The sequence below is a fragment of the Gopherus flavomarginatus genome, chromosome 4, assembly GCF_025201925.1.
Source record: "Gopherus flavomarginatus isolate rGopFla2 chromosome 4, rGopFla2.mat.asm, whole genome shotgun sequence".
In the NCBI taxonomy this organism is placed as follows: Eukaryota; Metazoa; Chordata; order Testudines; family Testudinidae; genus Gopherus; species Gopherus flavomarginatus.
The window spans coordinates 217,194,412-217,211,403 of NC_066620.1; the positions used below are offsets into that span (position 1 = coordinate 217,194,412).

General features: G+C 62.5%; 2 protein-coding genes across 6 annotated transcripts in view; both read left to right on the top strand.

Annotated features, from left to right (window-relative positions):
* The window catches only part of CAD (carbamoyl-phosphate synthetase 2, aspartate transcarbamylase, and dihydroorotase), a 46,522-nt gene extending 38,339 nt beyond the window's left edge, over nt 1–8,183 (top strand). For 2 of the 3 annotated variants that reach the window (XM_050951486.1, XM_050951489.1), the window contains exons 31-44: nt 711–912; nt 1,505–1,695; nt 2,280–2,420; nt 2,561–2,656; nt 2,959–3,118; nt 4,375–4,419; nt 4,901–5,055; nt 5,183–5,257; nt 5,585–5,797; nt 6,523–6,648; nt 6,874–7,029; nt 7,102–7,203; nt 7,641–7,735; nt 7,833–8,183. In XM_050951486.1, coding sequence (XP_050807443.1) covers nt 711–912; nt 1,505–1,695; nt 2,280–2,420; nt 2,561–2,656; nt 2,959–3,118; nt 4,375–4,419; nt 4,901–5,055; nt 5,183–5,257; nt 5,585–5,797; nt 6,523–6,648; nt 6,874–7,029; nt 7,102–7,203; nt 7,641–7,735; nt 7,833–7,935 — 1,860 coding nt within the window. In that variant the 3' untranslated portion in view covers nt 7,936–8,183. The remainder of the gene's footprint in view (nt 1–710; nt 913–1,504; nt 1,696–2,279; nt 2,421–2,560; nt 2,657–2,958; nt 3,119–4,374; nt 4,420–4,900; nt 5,056–5,182; nt 5,258–5,584; nt 5,798–6,522; nt 6,649–6,873; nt 7,030–7,101; nt 7,204–7,640; nt 7,736–7,832) is intronic. The other variant, XM_050951488.1, reaches the window with a different exon arrangement.
* A 3,422-nt stretch (nt 8,184–11,605) lies between these two features.
* Nucleotides 11,606–16,992, top strand: part of MPV17 (mitochondrial inner membrane protein MPV17) — a 47,592-nt gene continuing 42,205 nt past the window's right edge. For 2 of the 3 annotated variants that reach the window (XM_050951500.1, XM_050951502.1), the window contains exon 1: nt 11,606–12,671. The gene's annotated coding sequence lies outside the window, so the exon portion shown is untranslated. Of the gene's footprint in view, nt 12,672–13,824; nt 15,423–16,992 lie in introns of those variants that run through there. The other variant, XM_050951501.1, reaches the window with a different exon arrangement.

Consider the following 16,992-nt stretch of genomic DNA (forward strand, 5'->3'; position numbering starts at 1 on the left):
GACCCTCAGGCCCTGCACCTCCTGGGACCGTACCTCTGAGCCCCCAGCACACCTGGCTCTGCCCTGGGCCCCCTCAGGGAGCCCCCTCCCAAGGGAGCAATGTGTCCTGCCCCCGCCTACAGGGACTCTCAGCCAGGGTAACACAGGAGCCCAGTCCAGGCAGTTCTCAGGCCTGGCCAGTGTCAGCCCAGAACATCCAGGTCTTTCCTGCATCCAGGGGGCTCTGGCTGCTCTCCCCTCCTGCCAGCTGAGCCCACTATATCCCCTCCCCCAACAGCTCCTCCCCTGTCCTTTTGTCTTCCCTCCCAGGCAAACACCCAGACCGCCTGAGTGTCCTTTGTGTCTCTCTCCCCCCCACACCCCCCCAAACCGGCTGGGCAGGTCCCTGGCCCCTCTCGCCTCAGCCCATTGTTCTCCCACTGGCCAGAACCACCTAGCTCCCAAGCTGCCCTGGGTCACCAGTCACTGGGTTCCCAGGCTGTGTCTGGAGTCCCAGCTGCTAGGCAAGGTCACACCTGGTCCTCTGCAACCCCTCCCTCCCACCGCTTCACGACATACATGCAGCACACAGGGAAACTGAGGCATGCACCGTGTTCATGCAAAACACTAAGAAAATCCCCAACTTGGCTGCAGGGACGATGAGGGAGGGGGATCTGGGATGGGAGGGTTGGGATGGGGGACGGTGTCTCACCCTCAGCCTGGGCCTGCAGATCCTGATCATCAAGGCCGCCAAGCAGAAGGGCATCCAGGTGACATGTGAGGTGGCGCCGCACCACCTCTTCCTGTGCCAGGACGACATTGGACGCATCGGGGAGGGGCGCGTGCAGGTACGGCCCATGCTGGGCACCCGCGAGGACCTGGATGCGCTGTGGGAGAACATGGACACCATCGACTGCTTCGCCACAGACCATGGTGAGGGGGTCCATTCTAGAGCGCCGGGGCACCAGCTGGAGTGTCCTGGCACCCGTGGGACCTGGGATCTAGGGCCTGTCCCCGGCTCCAGGACAGGCATTGGTTGGGGCAGGGATTGGGACATGGGGCCTTTGCCTGCTAGGGGGCGCTGGCTCCCATCCTGCCCCAGGGCAGGGGACTGGCTTGCGGGTGGGGAATGGGACACAGGGCCTGTCCCCGCTCTGGGGCACTGGCTCCCATCTGGCCCCAGGGCAGGGACTGGCTGGATGGGGGCGGGTGGGGAGGGGCGAGGAATGGGACATGGGGCCTGTTCCCGTTTGAGGGGTGGGTAATGGGATCCGGCACCTTGGGCCAATACCAAGTAAGTGTTGGTCCCTCCCAGCTGATGCTGACGGACCTGGTGGAGGGCTGGGCAGAGGCCTGGCTGGCCTCTTGCTCCAGGCTGGGCACTGGGGGGCACTGGCCTTGCAGGGGGTTCATGTGTGCAGTGAGGGCGTGGGGCTTGCCCTGGGTCCCTCAGCCTCACCTCATGGAGCCCTCCCTGGGGAGGAGGAGGGGCAGGGCCCCCTGAGCACCTCCTCTGTGCCCATAGCTCCCCACACAATGGAGGAGAAGCAAGGGAAGGAGCCACCCCCGGGCTACCCCGGCCTGGAGACCATGCTGCCCCTGCTGCTGACGGCCGTCTCCGAGGGGCGCCTCGCCATCGAGGATGTGGTCAAGCGCCTCTACGAGAACCCTCGCAAGATCTTCTCCCTGCCGGCGCAGGACGACACCTACATCGAGGTGTGTGTGTGTGTGTGTGTGTGTGTGTGTGTGTGTGTGTGTGTGTGTGTGTGTGTGTGTGTGTGTGTGTGTGTGTGTGTGTGTGTGTGTGTGTGTGTGTGTGTGTGTGTGTGCGCGCCCAATGGGAGGTTGCGCCCCATGGGAACGGCGCTGGCCTGGGCTCTTGGGGAGCTGAGAAACAATGGCTGGGCCCTGCCAAACGGCTGCCAGACATGAGCACCCAGCTGGAGCCTGGGCCTGGCCCGGCGCTGATGCGCGCTGCACTGCCACCTGCCCTGCCCCATCTGCCCTCCTGGGCCTGGCCCCAATGCGCTGCCTGCTCACACTGGGCCCAGCCCCACCCTGAACAGCTCCCAGACATGAGAGCCCAGCTCCGCTGCCTGCTTGGCTCCCACCCTGTTGCCCTCTCGGGCCCTGCCCCACCACCTGCTCTCCTAGGCCTGTCCCCAATGCGTTTCCCTCCCTGGGACCAGCCTCACCCCAACGAGCTGCCAGCCAGAGGCCAGACCCAACCCTGATGTGCCACCCACTGTCCCTGGGCCTGCTCCCAACCCCAGCCTGACCCGGCTCTGCCCCCTGGCCAGGTGGACCTGGAGCACGAGTGGATCATCCCCAGCCACATGGCCTTCAGCAAGTGCCAGTGGACGCCGTTTGAGGGCATGAAGGTGAAGGGGACGGTGCGGAGGGTGATCCTGCGTGGGGAGGTTGCCTACATCGATGGGCAGGTAAGGGCTGCGGGGGGGCGCCTCGGGGGTGACCTGAGACACTGGGCTGTGCTGCTGGGGGGGGGCGAGTCCCCCAAGACCTCCTCCACATCTCAGCCCGGGTCTCGGTTCCCTCCCCACTTAGTGTCTGTGTCCTGCAGGTGCTGGTGCCCCCTGGCTACGGCCAGGACGTGAGGAAATGGCCCACAGGGGCAGTGACTGTGCTGCCTCCTGCCCCAGCCAAGGAGACTCTGAAGGTACGGGGGGGGAGGGGGGGCTGTCACTCACATCTCCCTGTGTGGGGGAGGAGCCTGCTGGTTCCCTGATCCTGTCTGCATGATGATGGGCGTGGGCCTGGAGTGGGGGATGGAATGGCCAGGGTGCCGGGAGGAAGCAGCATGTGGGATTGGGTGGTCTGGCAGTGTGGGGGGAGGTGTGTGTGTGGGGGGGGGGCTGGTGGGACAGGCGGGGGGGCGCTGCTGGGGGCTGGTGGGACAGGTGGGGCGGTGCCGGAGGGCATTTCCCATGCCCAGTGCCAGCAGTGCTGACCCCTCCTCACCATCCCATGGCGTTGCAGACCCCCGAGCGCCCCCGGCACACGGTGCAGAGCGAGACCCTGCGTAGCCGAGCATCCAGCCCCCGGCGAGCAGGGCCCGTGGGAGACGGGCGCTTCCACCTGCCGCCCCGCATCCACCGGGCCTCAGACCCCGGCCTGCCAGGTGAGGCACATGGGGCTGGAGCAGCGGGGCCAGGCGCTTCCCTGGCCCCAGGGCTCTGGCTGGGGACAAGGTTGAGGCCCCTGTGCGAATTCAGCTGGGGGCTCATCCCAGCCCCTCCCCTGGAGCCACATGGAATGCGCTGGGGCGAGGCCTGCCCGGAGTGACCTGAGCAGCAGCCAATGAGTGTGTGTGTCGCCCCCCACCCCAGCCCCAGGGTGTCCTTGGGAGGGGGGATGGGCACCAGCTGGAGCGGGGGTGGGTGTCTCAGAGCTTCAGCGCCCCCCAGTGCCACCTGCTCATACTGAAACTCCCATTCCTGCCCCCCACCCTCCCAAAGGATCCAGGCCTCCCCACTGGTGACCCGGGGGGAGGTGGCAGAGATGGGGCAATTTGTCGTGCCTATGTCTCTGACTGAGCTCTGCCCCCAGCACCTCCCGGACTCCCCTCCCCGGGCAGCGAGGGGGGTTGCTCAGCCCTGTGCCAGCGCTCTGCTCCCATGCCGGCCCCCTGTGCGGGTGTCCTGCTGGTTGTGGGGCCAGTCCCCCAGCTCTCCTCCCCCGGGCAGTGAGGGGGGTCACTCAGCCCTGTGCCAGCACTCTGCTCCCGTGCCGACCCCCTGTGCGGGTGTCCTGCTGGGTGTGGGGCCAGCCCCCCAGCTCTCCTCCCCCGGGCAGCGAGGGGGGTCACTCAGCCCCTTGCCAGTGCTCTGCTCCCGTGCCGGCCCCCTGTGCGGGTGTCCTGCTGGGTGTGGGGCCAGCCCCCCAGCTCCCCTCCCCGGGCAGCGAGTGGGGTCGCTCAGCCCTGTGCCAGCGCTCTGCTCCCGTGCCGGCCCCCTGTGCGGGTGTCCTGCTGGGTGTGGGGCCAGTCCCCCAGGTCTCCTCCCCTGGGCAGCGAGGGGGGTCGCTCAGCACTGTGCCAGCACTCTGCTCCCGTGCCTGCCCCCTGTGCGGGTGTCCTGCTGGGTGTGGGGCCAGCCACCCAGCTCTCCTCCCCCGGGCAGGCTGGGCTCTTCCTGGTTCTGTTTCTGTTGGGTGCCCCGCTCCCTCCCCCGGCACTGTGTCCCGCATGGAGCCAGCTGGGCCAGAGCACACAGGCTTCAGCGTCTCCAGGGCGCCCATCCCATCCTATCCCCCTCCCGCTGCCTAGAGAAGAGTGGGGCCCCAGGGTGCCCGGGAGCCTCCCCAGGGGCCAGGTGGTGCAGCGCTCGCAGCCGCTGTGTCTAATCTTCTTGTGTGTTCCCACACGCCTGTCACCAGCCGAGGACGTGAGAGAAAAGGCCACCAAGAAGGCCACTGAGCCAGGTTTGTTTTGTCCCACGTGGGGTCTGGGGACCGAGGTCCAGGGAGGTGGTGCCAGGCTGGGGCCCCTAGGGCCAGGGAGAGATGGTCTGAACCATCTGCGCAGGGTCCTGCGTGGTTTGCCAGATGCTGCTCTCTGGGGGCAAGGGCAGCTGTTGCCATCCCCAGGAATGTGCTTCCGGTGGTCGCAAGGCCCCCTGCCCCACACCAGGCTGCAGGATGGTTAGTGACTGTCCCATCAGTGGCTGTGCATGGAGCTCGCCACTGGCCTGCCCCCCTCCCCCCCCCCCGGCTTGGCCCCAGGAGCTGGGCAGGTGGGAGTTGCGGGCCATGCTCTGGGGTGGGGGGGTAGGTGTGAGCGCCGGCCTGTGACATGGGGCAGGGGTAGGGGGCTGAGCCTCCCCTCCTGCCACGCGGCTGATGGGATGTCTCCCTCCTGCCCCATGGCCCCGGCGCTCGCTGATGCCTGCGCTTGGTGCTGTAGATCTGGCTGTGACCCAAGACAGCTGCTTTTACCCGCTGGGACTGCTGCCCAGACAGACGTCGCCCCCGAGCGCGCCCCACCCGCAGACCTCCCCCCTGCTGCACCCCCTTGTCGGGCAGCATGTCCTCTCCGTCAAGCAGTTCACCAAGGAGCAGGTACTGTGCAGGGAGGGGCGGCTGGGGGCTCTCCCCAGGGAGTACAGGCTGGGGGAGGAAGCCGAGCCAGGGAGGGCCTGGGGTGGGGAATGCATGTGGCCCCTGGCTGAATGCTGTGTCGTTCCAGATGTCCCACCTCTTCAACGTGGCGCACAATCTGCGCATGCTGGTGCAGAAGGAGCGGAGCCTGGACATCCTCAAGGTGAGCCAGGCCGGCCGGGCACTGTGGGGGGAGGGATCTGGCCAGGGCTGGAAAAGCGGATCCTTTCCTCACTGCGGGGCCGGATCGGGGTGGGTGTTGTGGGGGAAGTTGTGATTGGGGCCCTGCCATGAGAGGGGCTGGGGTGGAGGATTGGGACCTTCCTGCGGGGGAGCTGGGGGATCGGGGCCCTGCCGTGGAAGGGGCTGGGAGGGCTCGGGGGATTGGAGCCCTGCCGTGGAGGGGGATGAGGAGGGATTGGGGCCCTGCCGTGGAGAGGGAGGGGGGGATCGGGGCCTCGCCATGCTCACGGTCTCCCCTCCCCTGCAGGGGAAGGTCATGGCTTCCATGTTCTACGAGGTGAGCACCAGGACCAGCAGCTCCTTCGCAGCGGCCATGTACCGTCTGGGGGGGTCCGTCCTGGCCTTCTGCGAGTCCACATCCTCAGCCCAGAAGGGCGAGTCCCTGGCCGACTCGGTACAGACCATGTGCTGCTACGCGGACGTGCTGGTGCTGCGCCACCCCCAGCCGGGGGCTGTGGAGGTGAGGGGCCCCAGGGGCCAGGCCAACCCCCATCCCCCAGGGAAGCAGGGGCCAGCAAGGGAGGTAGTGGGGGGGATGGGTTGTGGCTGGGCATGAGCTCCCCCCCTCACGCCCGCTGAGTCCCATAGGGTGAGAGGGAGATGGACTACCCGGGCATGGGGGGATGGGCTGCGGCCGCACTGGGCCCCGTGGATCAGTGGCGGAGGGAGGGAGGGGCTGTGGCTGTGCTTGACCCTGTGGATCAGGGACGGGCAGGGGCTGCGGCTGCGCTGGGCCCTGTGGATCAGTGGCGGAGGGAGGGAGAGGCTGTGGCTGTGCTTGACCCTGTGGATCAGGGACGGGCAGGGGCTGCGGCTGCGCTGGGCCCCGTGGATCAGTGGCGGAGGGAGGGAGGGGCTGTGGCTGTGCTTGGCCCTGTGGATCGGGGACGGGCAGGGGCTGCGGCTGCGCTGGGCCCTGTGGATCAGTGGCGGAGGGAGGGAGGGGCTGTGGCTGTGCTTGGCCCTGTGGATCGGGGACGGGCAGGGGCTGCGGCCGCGCTGGGCCCCGTGGATCAGGGGCGGGGGTGGGCAGGTTGTGGCCACGCTCAGCTCTGTGGATCTGGGGGCAAGGGGGGGGTGGGTTGCGGCTGCACTGGGCCCTGCGGATCTGGGGCACAGGGGGATGGGCTACGGCAGCGATCTTCGCCGCCGCCCCCCCGTGCCCAGCCCATGTGTCGTTTGCAGCTGGCTGCCAAGCACTGCCGGAAGCCGGTGATCAATGCCGGGGATGGCGTCGGGGAGCACCCCACACAGGCCCTGCTGGACATCTTCACCATCCGCGAGGAGCTCGGCACCGTTAATGGCATGACGGTAAGGGGGCCGGGCCAGGAGCCCCCACACTGTGCCAGTTCTCCCTGACTCCAGGGCCCCAGGCTGGGGGCTCAGGCCTCTGTGGGTGGGAGGAAGGGGGGGTTTGCTGCGCTGGGTCTCGGCTCTGACCTCCCTGGCCCCAGACCTCCCCCCAGGAGTCCCGTGCAGCCATGCGAGCGCTGCCCCCTGCTGACTGGGCTCCAGGGTGTGGCTGTCTCTCCCCAGATCACCATGGTGGGGGATCTGAAGCATGGGCGCACGGTGCACTCGCTGGCCTGTCTCCTGACGCAGTATCGTGTCAGCCTGCGCTACGTCACGCCCCGCGACCTCTGCATGCCCGCCGACATCATCCACTTCGTCGCCTCCAAGGGAATCAAGCAGGTGAGCCCGCCCCCACGGTGCCCCTTGCCCCCACGGTGCCCCCGCCCCGCTCTAACTCTCTGCCCTCCCCAGGAGGAGTTCGACAGCCTCGAGGAGGCTCTCCCCGACACGGACGTGCTGTACGTCACCCGCATCCAGAAGGAGCGATTCGACTCCGTGCAGGAGTACAAGGCGGTGAGTGTTGGTGCTGCCCCGCAGGGCCTGCGAGCTGCATCTTGGGGCTGCTCTGGCCCTGGGCAGGGGCTTGGGTGTGGGAGCCTTGCTGTGCCTCTAGGCCCCTTCACTGCTGCCCAGGGGATTGCAAAGGATGGAACGGGGTGACTGTGCCCCGGGGGTGACTGGGTGGGGGGTGACCAGGTGCACGGGACAGTGGGGTGACCAGGTGGGGGGGCATGGCAAGGCCCATGGACCCTGGGGGCAGTGGGGTGACCAGGCCGGGGGGAGGGTGTGGCACCTGGATCCCGGGGCCAGTGGGGTGACCAGGTGGGGGGGGGGGGGGGCGTGGCAAGGCCCCTGGGGCCAGTGGGGTGACCAGCTGGCGGGTCCCGGGAGCAGTGATGCCCGTGGTCCTGCCCATCCTTGGGGTGCTAACAGCCTTCCCCCCTGGCCAGTGCTTTGGGCAGTTCATCCTCACCCCACACATCATGACCAGAGCTAAGAAGAGGATGGTGGTCATGCACCCACTGCCTCGCGTCAATGAGATCAGGTGAGAGGCACTGGGCTGGGGGCTGTGGCTCCAGGGTCCCTTCCCCCTGGCAGGGGGCTCCCCAGTGCCTAGCAGTGACTCTCCCCTTGCTCCCTAGTGTGGAGGTGGACTCGGACCCCCGGGCAGCCTACTTCCGCCAGGCTGAGAACGGCATGTACATCCGGATGGCACTGCTGGCCACGGTGCTTGGCAGGTACTAGGACCCCCTGCCTGAGCAGTGCCAGCTGTGGCAGGAACCCCTGTGCTCCAGCCCTGGTTAGCGGACGGACCCACGGACGGACCCAGCTCCTTCTCCCCAACATGTGACAGGGACTGCGCTGAGCAAGGCCTCCCGCTGACTAGGGGGCTGGGGCTGGGCAGCGAGCAGGGCCATGCCAGCTGGCTGGTTGAGGCTCAGAATGGGTCATACTTGTATCATTCCAGGGGCAGATCAGCCTGCATGTGATGTGGGGTGCACTGCCCCTAAAGGGTGCCCTATCCCCTTCCCTGACTTGGGGGCTCACAAGCTCCTTGGTGTCGGGGCTGGGGTGGCACCTGCTGGCTTCCCTGGGTACCCGTCCTCCTCCAGCCGGGGTTCAGGGCTGGCTCCCTGCGGTGGCTGGTAGTGGAGCCCAGGCTGTTCCCCGGCCCTCCCAGGCCACGGTTCATTGTGACGGTTCCTAGCCTGCCCCTAGTAGCATCTCCCTTCCCAGCATGGGCATGTCCTCTGGCTCCAGCTACCCCCGGCCTCCTCTGCCCCCCGAGGCTGTGGCTCCCCAGTCACAGGGGGCTCTTTTCCCCAGGACTCCCTCCCCCTTTCCTCCACTTGCTGACCAGCCCCCGTCTCTTGTAGCGGGAGTTTGGTCCCCCCTAAGCCGTCTCCCTGGGTGAGAGTCTGGCCTTGAGCACAGTGAGGGGCAGAGCATGTTCTGCCCTGGGCCCTGCTGGCCCCATGGGAAGGGAGGGCAAGTGGCATCTGTTCAGCGACTTTTCTACACCCACCACTGTGAACTGAAGGGCTTTCCTTGGGTTTAATAAACTGAGCTGGATGCACCCGTTGCACATGTGGTCTGTGCAGAGGAGCCGGTGGGCCAGGCCGGCCGCTGCTGGGTGGTGCTCGCACGCTGCAGCCTGCCCTGCTCGGCCTGAGTGAGTTCGTGCTGCAGCCAGCTCCAGCCAAGAAAAGGCGCGTGCAGGACTGCGGCCGGGAAACTCCTGTTCCAGCCCCTACGGTGAATGCAGCGACTCTGCCGCGTGCAATGGCATGGGGCAGGGCACTGTTTAGTCACACAGGGATGGACGGAGAATAGCAACGGAGTGAAGGGGAAGGAGCAATGAACGGGGGTTACCCACCACAGGGCCCCCAAGCCCAGCGGTGTGAGTGGGCCAGGGCAGACACAGAGCAACGGGCAGGAGTCCTGGGCACAGGCAGGCGAGCAGTGAGGATGGGTGCTAGTAATCATCCTCCAGTGATGCTCCCCGTTACTCTCTGTAACCCGCCCCGCAGCTTTCCTCTGTTGTCCCCAGGCACAGTCACAGGCCCGGGCCCCACCCCAATCTGGGCAGCAGCAAGATGGGGGCAGGGTGGCTGAGCCCTGCATGGGATGGCTCTGGGGAGGGGTGCAGGGCCTCAGCCTGGTTCCAAGCCTGTGTAGGGTCCGACTATCCCCATGGTTAGGTGTTTGGCCCATGTCCTGAGCGATGTTAGGTCAGGACACAGTTTGTCCTAATATTTCGCAATGTGTTTGTTTGAGTGGGGGGTTGTGCTCTGCCAGCAGTTGCCCCCCTCCGTGTGTCTCAATATTTTCTTCCTCTCATCAGGTCTCCCTAGGCTGGTGTCTGGCTCTCCCTGGCTCAGCTGGGGGGCAAAGGGGCTGTGCTCTAACCCCAGGGTGGGGTACAAGCTGGGCTGGAGAAGGGCTCAATGCTGCCTGGGGAGAGCCCAGCCCCACTGCCCAGTCACACCCCAGGGGGCACTGCATTACCTGACCAGGGGAGAGCCCAGCCGCCCTGCCTGGCCACGCCCTGGGGGGCACCACAGTACCCGACGGGGGGGGTTACTCTGCGGCTAACATGGCACCGCAGTACCAGACCGGATGGAGCCCAGCCCCACCGCCTGGCCACGCCCCATGGGGTGCCATGTTACCCGACCGGGGGGAGGCCCAGCCCCACTGCCCAGTCACACCCCGGGAGGCACCACAGTACCTGACCAGGGGAAGCCCAGCCCCACTGCCCGGTCACGCCCCGGGTAACATGGCACCACGTTACCCGACCAGGGGGAGCCCAGCCCCACTGCCCAGTCACACCCCAGGGGGCACTGCGGTACCCGGCTGGGAGCAGCCCAGCCCCACTGCCTGGCCACGCCCCATGGGGTTTACCCAACCGGGGGGGGAGCCCAGCCCCACTGCCTGGTCACACCCCATGGGGTGCCATGATACTCTGCGGGGAGGGAGCCCAGCCCCACTGCCCGGTCACACCCCAGGGGGCACCATGTTACCCGGCCGGGGGGGGTGGGTTACTCTGCGGGGGGGGGAGCCCAGCCCCACTGCCCGGTCACATTCCAGGGGGGAACCGCGGTACCTGACCAGGGGGAGCCCAGCCCCACTGCCCGGTCACACCCCAGGGGGCACCGCGTTACCCGACCGGGGGGGGTGGGTTACTCTGCGGGGGGGGAGCCCAGCCCCACTGCCCGGTCACATTCCAGGGGGGAACCGCGGTACCTGACCAGGGGGAGCCCAGCCACACTGCCCGGTCACACCCCAGGGGGCACCGCGTTACCTGACCGGGGGGGGGGTTACTCTGCGGGGTGGGGATCCCAGCCCCACTGCCCGGTCACACCCCAGGGGGGAACCGCGGTACCTGACCAGGGGGAGCCCAGCCGCACTGCCCGGTCACACCCCAGGGGGCACCGCGTTACCTGACCGGGGGGGGGGTTACTCTGCGGGGTGGGGATCCCAGCCCCACTGCCCGGTCACACCCCAGGGGGGAACCGCGGTACCTGACCAGGGGGAGCCCAGCCGCACTGCCCGGTCACTCCCCGGGTAACATGGCACCACGTTACCCGACCAGGGGGAGCCCAGCCCCACTGCCCAGTCACACCCCAGGGGGCACCGCGGTACCCGACCGGGGGGGGTGGGTTACTCTGTGGGGGGGGGGAGCCCAGCCCCACTGCCTGGTCACACTCCATGGGGTGCCACGTTCCTCTGCGGGGGGCGGGGGGGGGCCCAGCCCCACTGCCCGGTCACACCCCAGGGGGCACCGCGGTACCCGGCCGGGGGGGGGTAGGTTACTCTGCGGGGGGGGGGCCCAGCCCCACTGCCCGGCCATGCCCCGGGGGCAGGGGCTGCCCCCCCCGCAGGTCTGGCACGGGGGGGGCGGGGCTGTTGGGTGCTCGGCTCAGCCCCTCCCCCCGGGGGTCTTTGTCACGTTGAGAAAAAATCCCGCCCATCTGTGCATGTGACCGGAAGTCATAGGACTAGTGCCCGAGTGACCGGAAGTGTGTGTGGCGTCACTTCCCACTGCACCAATAGGCTGCGGAGGGGCGGGCCGGAGGCGGAAGCACAGGTAGGGGGGATGGGCGGTGTTAATGACGTCACCGCGCGTTCGGTCCCGGGGGCCGCGTGTTTTTCTCGCCCGGGGACCTGGCGGGGAAGGGGGGGTCGGTTAGCGTGACGGGGTCACGTGGGTCAGGTCACGTGGGGTGGGAGGGGTAGGTCATGGGGGGCAATGGGGTGGGGTCAGGTCCTGGGGAGGGGGTAAGTTGGTGGGGTCAGGTCACGTGGGGGCAGGTCCTGGGGGCCTGTCACAGCTAGGGGGTGGGGCAGGTCCCGGGCAGGGGCAGGGGCAGGGGCAGGCCCGGGTGGGTCTCAGGTCACGTGGGGTCAGGTCCTGGGGGGTGGCACTCAGCCAGGACAGCACGTTCAGTGCCAGGGCCTGTGGGGCTGGTCTCTGAGCTCCCCGCGAGCTGGGGGGACCTACTGGAAATGAGGTGCTGAGAGCTGAGCGCAGCGCCCCAGGGTTCTCCCCAGCACTGGAGAGCAGGACTGGCCCCGATGCCCCAGAGTCTGCAGCCCTCCCTGGGCTGTTCCCGCTCCCCCAAGTACCCCCACCTCCTGAGACTGTCCAGAGACCAGGACAGCTCAGAAAGTGCCTCCTCTTAGCGGCCCTGCTCCTCTCGCGTGTGTCCTCTGTCAGTGGCAGCGTGCTGGGGCGGCTGGGTGAGCCTGTGCAGGAGATGGGGCAGCGCCTGGGGTACAGCACTGGGCTCAGCATGCACAAGGCACGAGGGGTGTCACCCCTTCCTGTGTGGTGCTGATGCTCTCAGAGAGGAGAGACCAGGCGAAGTCTGGCAACCCCACACTGCCTGGGGCCAGCCTTTCAGCTGGGGGGGGAGAGGCATCTGTACCAGGCCCACGCAAGGTGCTTCATGGCAGGGGGTGCAGTTTGAGGCCAGTTGCCTGGACACTTTTCCATTAAGAGCTTGAAAAGAAAATCCCCTTCTCTGGCTTCTCATCCACTCCTCCCAGCCCCCAGTACTGGGGCACGCGGGCAGGGAGGAGAGACCAGCTAAGGGCATTTCAACTCTCATTCAATCTCTGCCAGAGGCTCCCTAGCAGCTGAGGCAGCCAGCCTGGACAGGTGCCTCGCTGAGTGGATTTGTTACCTGCAGCCACAGTCCTTGGACCCGAGAGACTTTAGGGCCAGATGGGGCCAATCATAATCATCTTGGCCTACACATGGCAGGCCACAGAACCTCACCCCACTACACCTGTGATAGCCAGAGGCTCTGGGCCTGAGTCACTGACATAATCAAATCATGGTTTAAAGACTTCACATGACAGAGACTCCACTATTCACATAAGTTCAAACCTGTGAGTGACCCAGGCGAAACTGTCCCCCGTCCTCCGCTAATCTAAGCTGGGGGAAATTCCTTCCCTGCCCTAAATCTGGGGAATCAGTAAGTAGCATTTTCATTACCTATTTTTTGGTAGCATTATTCAGAATCTTTTTTCATTTGTTACTGATTTGATACTGTGTAGTACCTTTTGCTCGCATCAAAGACCTCAGGATTGCAAATTATTGTGCCTAACTTGAGACAACTAGACCCATATTAGTTGAAACAATAGTAAAGAACAGAACTACCAGACACATACATGAACACAATCTGTTGGGGAAGTGTCAACATGGCTTTTGTAAAGGGACAGTATGTCTCACTGATTGATTAGAATTCTTTGCACAAGGGTGATCCAGTGGATATAGTGTAACTTGGACTTTCAGAAAGCCTTTAGTGCGAGACCGTGTCAAAGGCTCTTAGGCAGAGTCAGCTGTCATGGAATAAGAGGGAAGGTTCTCTCACGGATCAGTAACCAGTTAAAAGAAAACAAAGGATAAGAATAAATGATCAGTTTTCAGAATGGAGGGATCTATACTGGATCCAGGACTGTTCAACATATTCATAAATGGTCTGGGAAAATGGGTGAACAATGGGGTAACAAAATTTGCAGAAGATACAAAACTACTCAAGACAGTTAAATCCAAAGCAGACTGCGAAGAGTTACAAAGGGATCTCACAAAACGGGGTGACTGGGTGTAACGATGCTGGTTCTGGTGGGACTCAACTGAGAGTGCCAAAGCAGGACAAATTGCTTAAAGCAGGGCAGTTACAGCCCAAGGCTGGGGTTTTCCACCTCTAAGGCAAACCAAACCAGACAGACAGAGAGGACTGTGGTTTTACCCCACTGGCTAACCAGAAGTCACACAAGCAATTTCCTTAGACACTCCAGTCTCTCAGTATCATCACCAGTGCCACTCACTCAGCCTGGGGATGAATGGTTATGAAAACCAACACTCCAGTAAGAGAAAAAAGGTTCTCTCGATCCCAAAGGACCAAGCCCCAGACCCAGGTCAATATACACATCAGATCTTACCCACAAATCACGCTGTTGCCAATCCTTTAGAATCTAAAATCTAAAAGGTTTATTCGTAAAGGGAAAAAGGTAGGATGAGAGCTAGAGTTGGTTAAATGGAATCAATTCCATACAGTAATGGCAAAATTCTTAATTCAGGCTTGTAGCAGTGATGGAGTAAACTGCAGGCTCAAATCAAGTCTCTGGAGAACATCCCCCGCTGGGATGGGTTAGTCAGTCCTTTGTTCAGAGCTTCAATGTAGCAAAGTCCCTCCAGAGGTAAGAAGCAGGACTGAAGACCAGATGGAGATGAGGCATCAGCCTTATGTAGGCTCTTCCAGGTGTAAGAACACTTCTTTGTTCTTACTGTGGAAAATTACAGCAACATGGAGTCTGCAGTCACATGGGCAAGTCCCTGCATACTTTGCTGAGTTGTAAGGTGCATCTGCCTTCTCTTAATGGGTCAGTTGTAGCTGATGGTCCTTAATGGGCCACCAAGCAGGCTAGGCAGAGCTAACACCCACTTGTCTGGGATGTCACCCAGAAGCACAGCATAAGTTTGAAATACAAGACAGTATAAAGCTAATATTCATAACGTCAACTACAAAATGATACACACATAGACAGCATAATCATAACCAGCAACCCATAACCTCTCCATAGACCCCTCACACAACAACTTTTATACAATATTTGCTGCAAATATAGAACAGTAGTTACAACAGTGATCTCTACAGTTACAGATTATGTCAATAACATGACACTGGGCCACCAATTTGCAGATGAAATTTAATGTTGATAAATGCAAAGTAATTGCACATTAGAAAACATAATCCCAACTATACTTACAAAATGATGGAATCGCCTGTTACCACTAAAGATAGAACTTGGAGTCATTGTGGCTAGTTCTCTGAAAACATTCACTCAATGTGCAGCGGCAGCCAAAAAAGTGAACAGAATGTTGGGAATCATTAGAAAAGGGATAGATAATGAGACACACAATATCATTGTGCCACTATATATTTATAGGTATGCCCACACCTTGAATACTGCCTGCAGTTCTGGTCACCACATCTCAAACAAGGTTTATTAGAATTTTAAAAGGTTCAGAGAAGGGCAGCAAAAATGATTAAGGTATGAAACAGCCTTAGATTGTGCAGAGAGATTAATAAGACTGAGACTTTTCATCTTGGAAAAGAGACAACTAAGGGGGGATATGATAGAGGTCTAGAAAATCTTGAATGATGGGGAAGTGAATAAGGAAGCGTTATTTACTCCTTTACATAATAAAAAGGAAAAGGGTCACCCAGTGACATTAATAGACAGCAGTTTTAAAACAAAAGGAAGCACTTCATACAATGGACAATCAACCTGTGGAACTCATTGCCAGGGCATGTTGTGAAGGGCAAAACTATAATCGGGTTCCAAAAAGAATTAGATGAGTTCATGGAGGATAGGTCCATCAATGGCTGTTAGCCAAGATGATCAGGGAAAACCACATGCTCTGGGTGTCCTTTGTCTCTGATTGCTGGAATCTGGGAGTGAACAACAGGGGATGGACCCTGGGCATGTGGATGAGACCTACCAGCCAGACAGCTGGGAAAGAATTATTTGCACTGTCCCATCACCAGCCGCTGGGGAGATTTGCTGCTAGCGGTCACAGATCGGCTCCATGCCATCGTAGGCAGCCCCATCACACCATCCCCTCCATAAACTGATCACACTCAGGCTGGAAGCCAGTTCGGGGTGTTGCCCCCACTGCTTCCCTTGGGCAGCTGCTCCAGAGCTTCACTCCTCTGGTGGTGAGTAACCTTCATCTAATTTCAAGTCTAAATCTGCTGATGGCCAGTTTGTAGCCACGTGTTCTTGTGTCCACATGGGCGCTTAGTTTCAATAACTCCTCTCCCAGCCTGGTGTTTATTCCTGGGGTGGATTTAGAGGGAGCAATTCTATCTCCCCTCGGCCTGCGTCTGCTCAGGCTAAATAAGCCGAGCTCGTTGAGCCTCCTTGCATAAGGCAGGTTGTAGACAGACCAGACTCACCCTTGCGGCGCCTCCTGCTTGTGACTTCTGAAATTAGCACAATTCAGCTCTGGAGCACTCTCTGCAGGCTCGTGATCCACCTGTCCTCTGGCCCCCCATGTCCCTCCCTGGACCCAGTGCCCTTTTACATGGGGTGCTGCCCCCTGGCAGTAACCTCTTTCTCTCTGGGTCTCCCCTCCCCAGGGAACCCCCACCCTCTAGCCCCACCTTGCCTCAGTGGATGGCTGCTGCCAGTCATTGTCTAGCCCCATGCCCTGGGGCAGACTGCAGTATCAGTCACTCATCACCGGCAAGATTGGGTTTGGACCTGCTGCCTTGGTCTACCCCTGGGCTGCCCTCTGCAACCCCCAGTACCTGTGAGCCCAATGCTAGGCCACAGCCTGGGGCTTTCCAGGCTAGAGCTCCCCAGTGCCTCTGCCTTTCCCAGGACCGGCGCTAGGGGTTTGAGCGCCCTAGGCGCACGGCAATTTCGCCGCCCTGCGCGCTGGTCCCGCGGCTCCGCTGGAGCTGCTGCAGTGGTGCCTGCGAAGGGTCCAGTGCTCCGTGGCTCCGCTGGAGCTGCCACAGTTGTGCCTGCGGGAGGTCCACCAGAGCCGCGCAAGCAGCCGACCGTCCGCAGGCACCACTGCGGCAGCCCCACCAGAGCCGCCTGCCGCCCCGTCTGGCAAAACGGCGCCCACCAATTATTCTGGTGCCCTAGGCAATTGCCTAGGCTGCCTAAATGGTAGCGCCGGCCCTGGCCTTTCCCCAGCCCTGCTTCACTCAGGTGCCTTATGTCCCACTCCCTGCAGCCAGGCCCAGCTCCCTCTATAGCTTGAGAGAGACTCTCTTGGCTTCTGGCTCACAGCTTCTTATAGAGGCCAGCTAAGCCTGATTGGAGCATGGCCACAGCTGAGCCTACTTTTCCCAATCAGCCCAGGCTTCTTGCCCCAGCCTAAAGCTGCTTTCTCCAGCTACCCCTCCCAGGGCTGTTTTTAACCCCTTCAGGGCAGGAGCAGGGGTCCACCCTGCTACACAGGTTCTCCGTTCCTGCGATCAGCCTCGTCGCCCTTCTGTGCACCTCTTCCAGTCTGAATTCATCTTTCCTACCCACGGCAGAGCAGCTCTGCTCACATTGTCCAGCCGAGGGCTCACCAGTGCCTGATATAACAGTACTAACACGTCCCGTCTCTCTGGGAAATCCCTCACCTGACGCACCCTAGGACTGCGTTAGCCTTTATCACGGCCGCGTCACACTGGCGGCTCATAGTCACCCCGTGATGGACCCAGACACCCAGGTCTCTCCTCCTCCATTGCTTCCAACGGAGACATCCCCAGCTTAGAGCAGGGA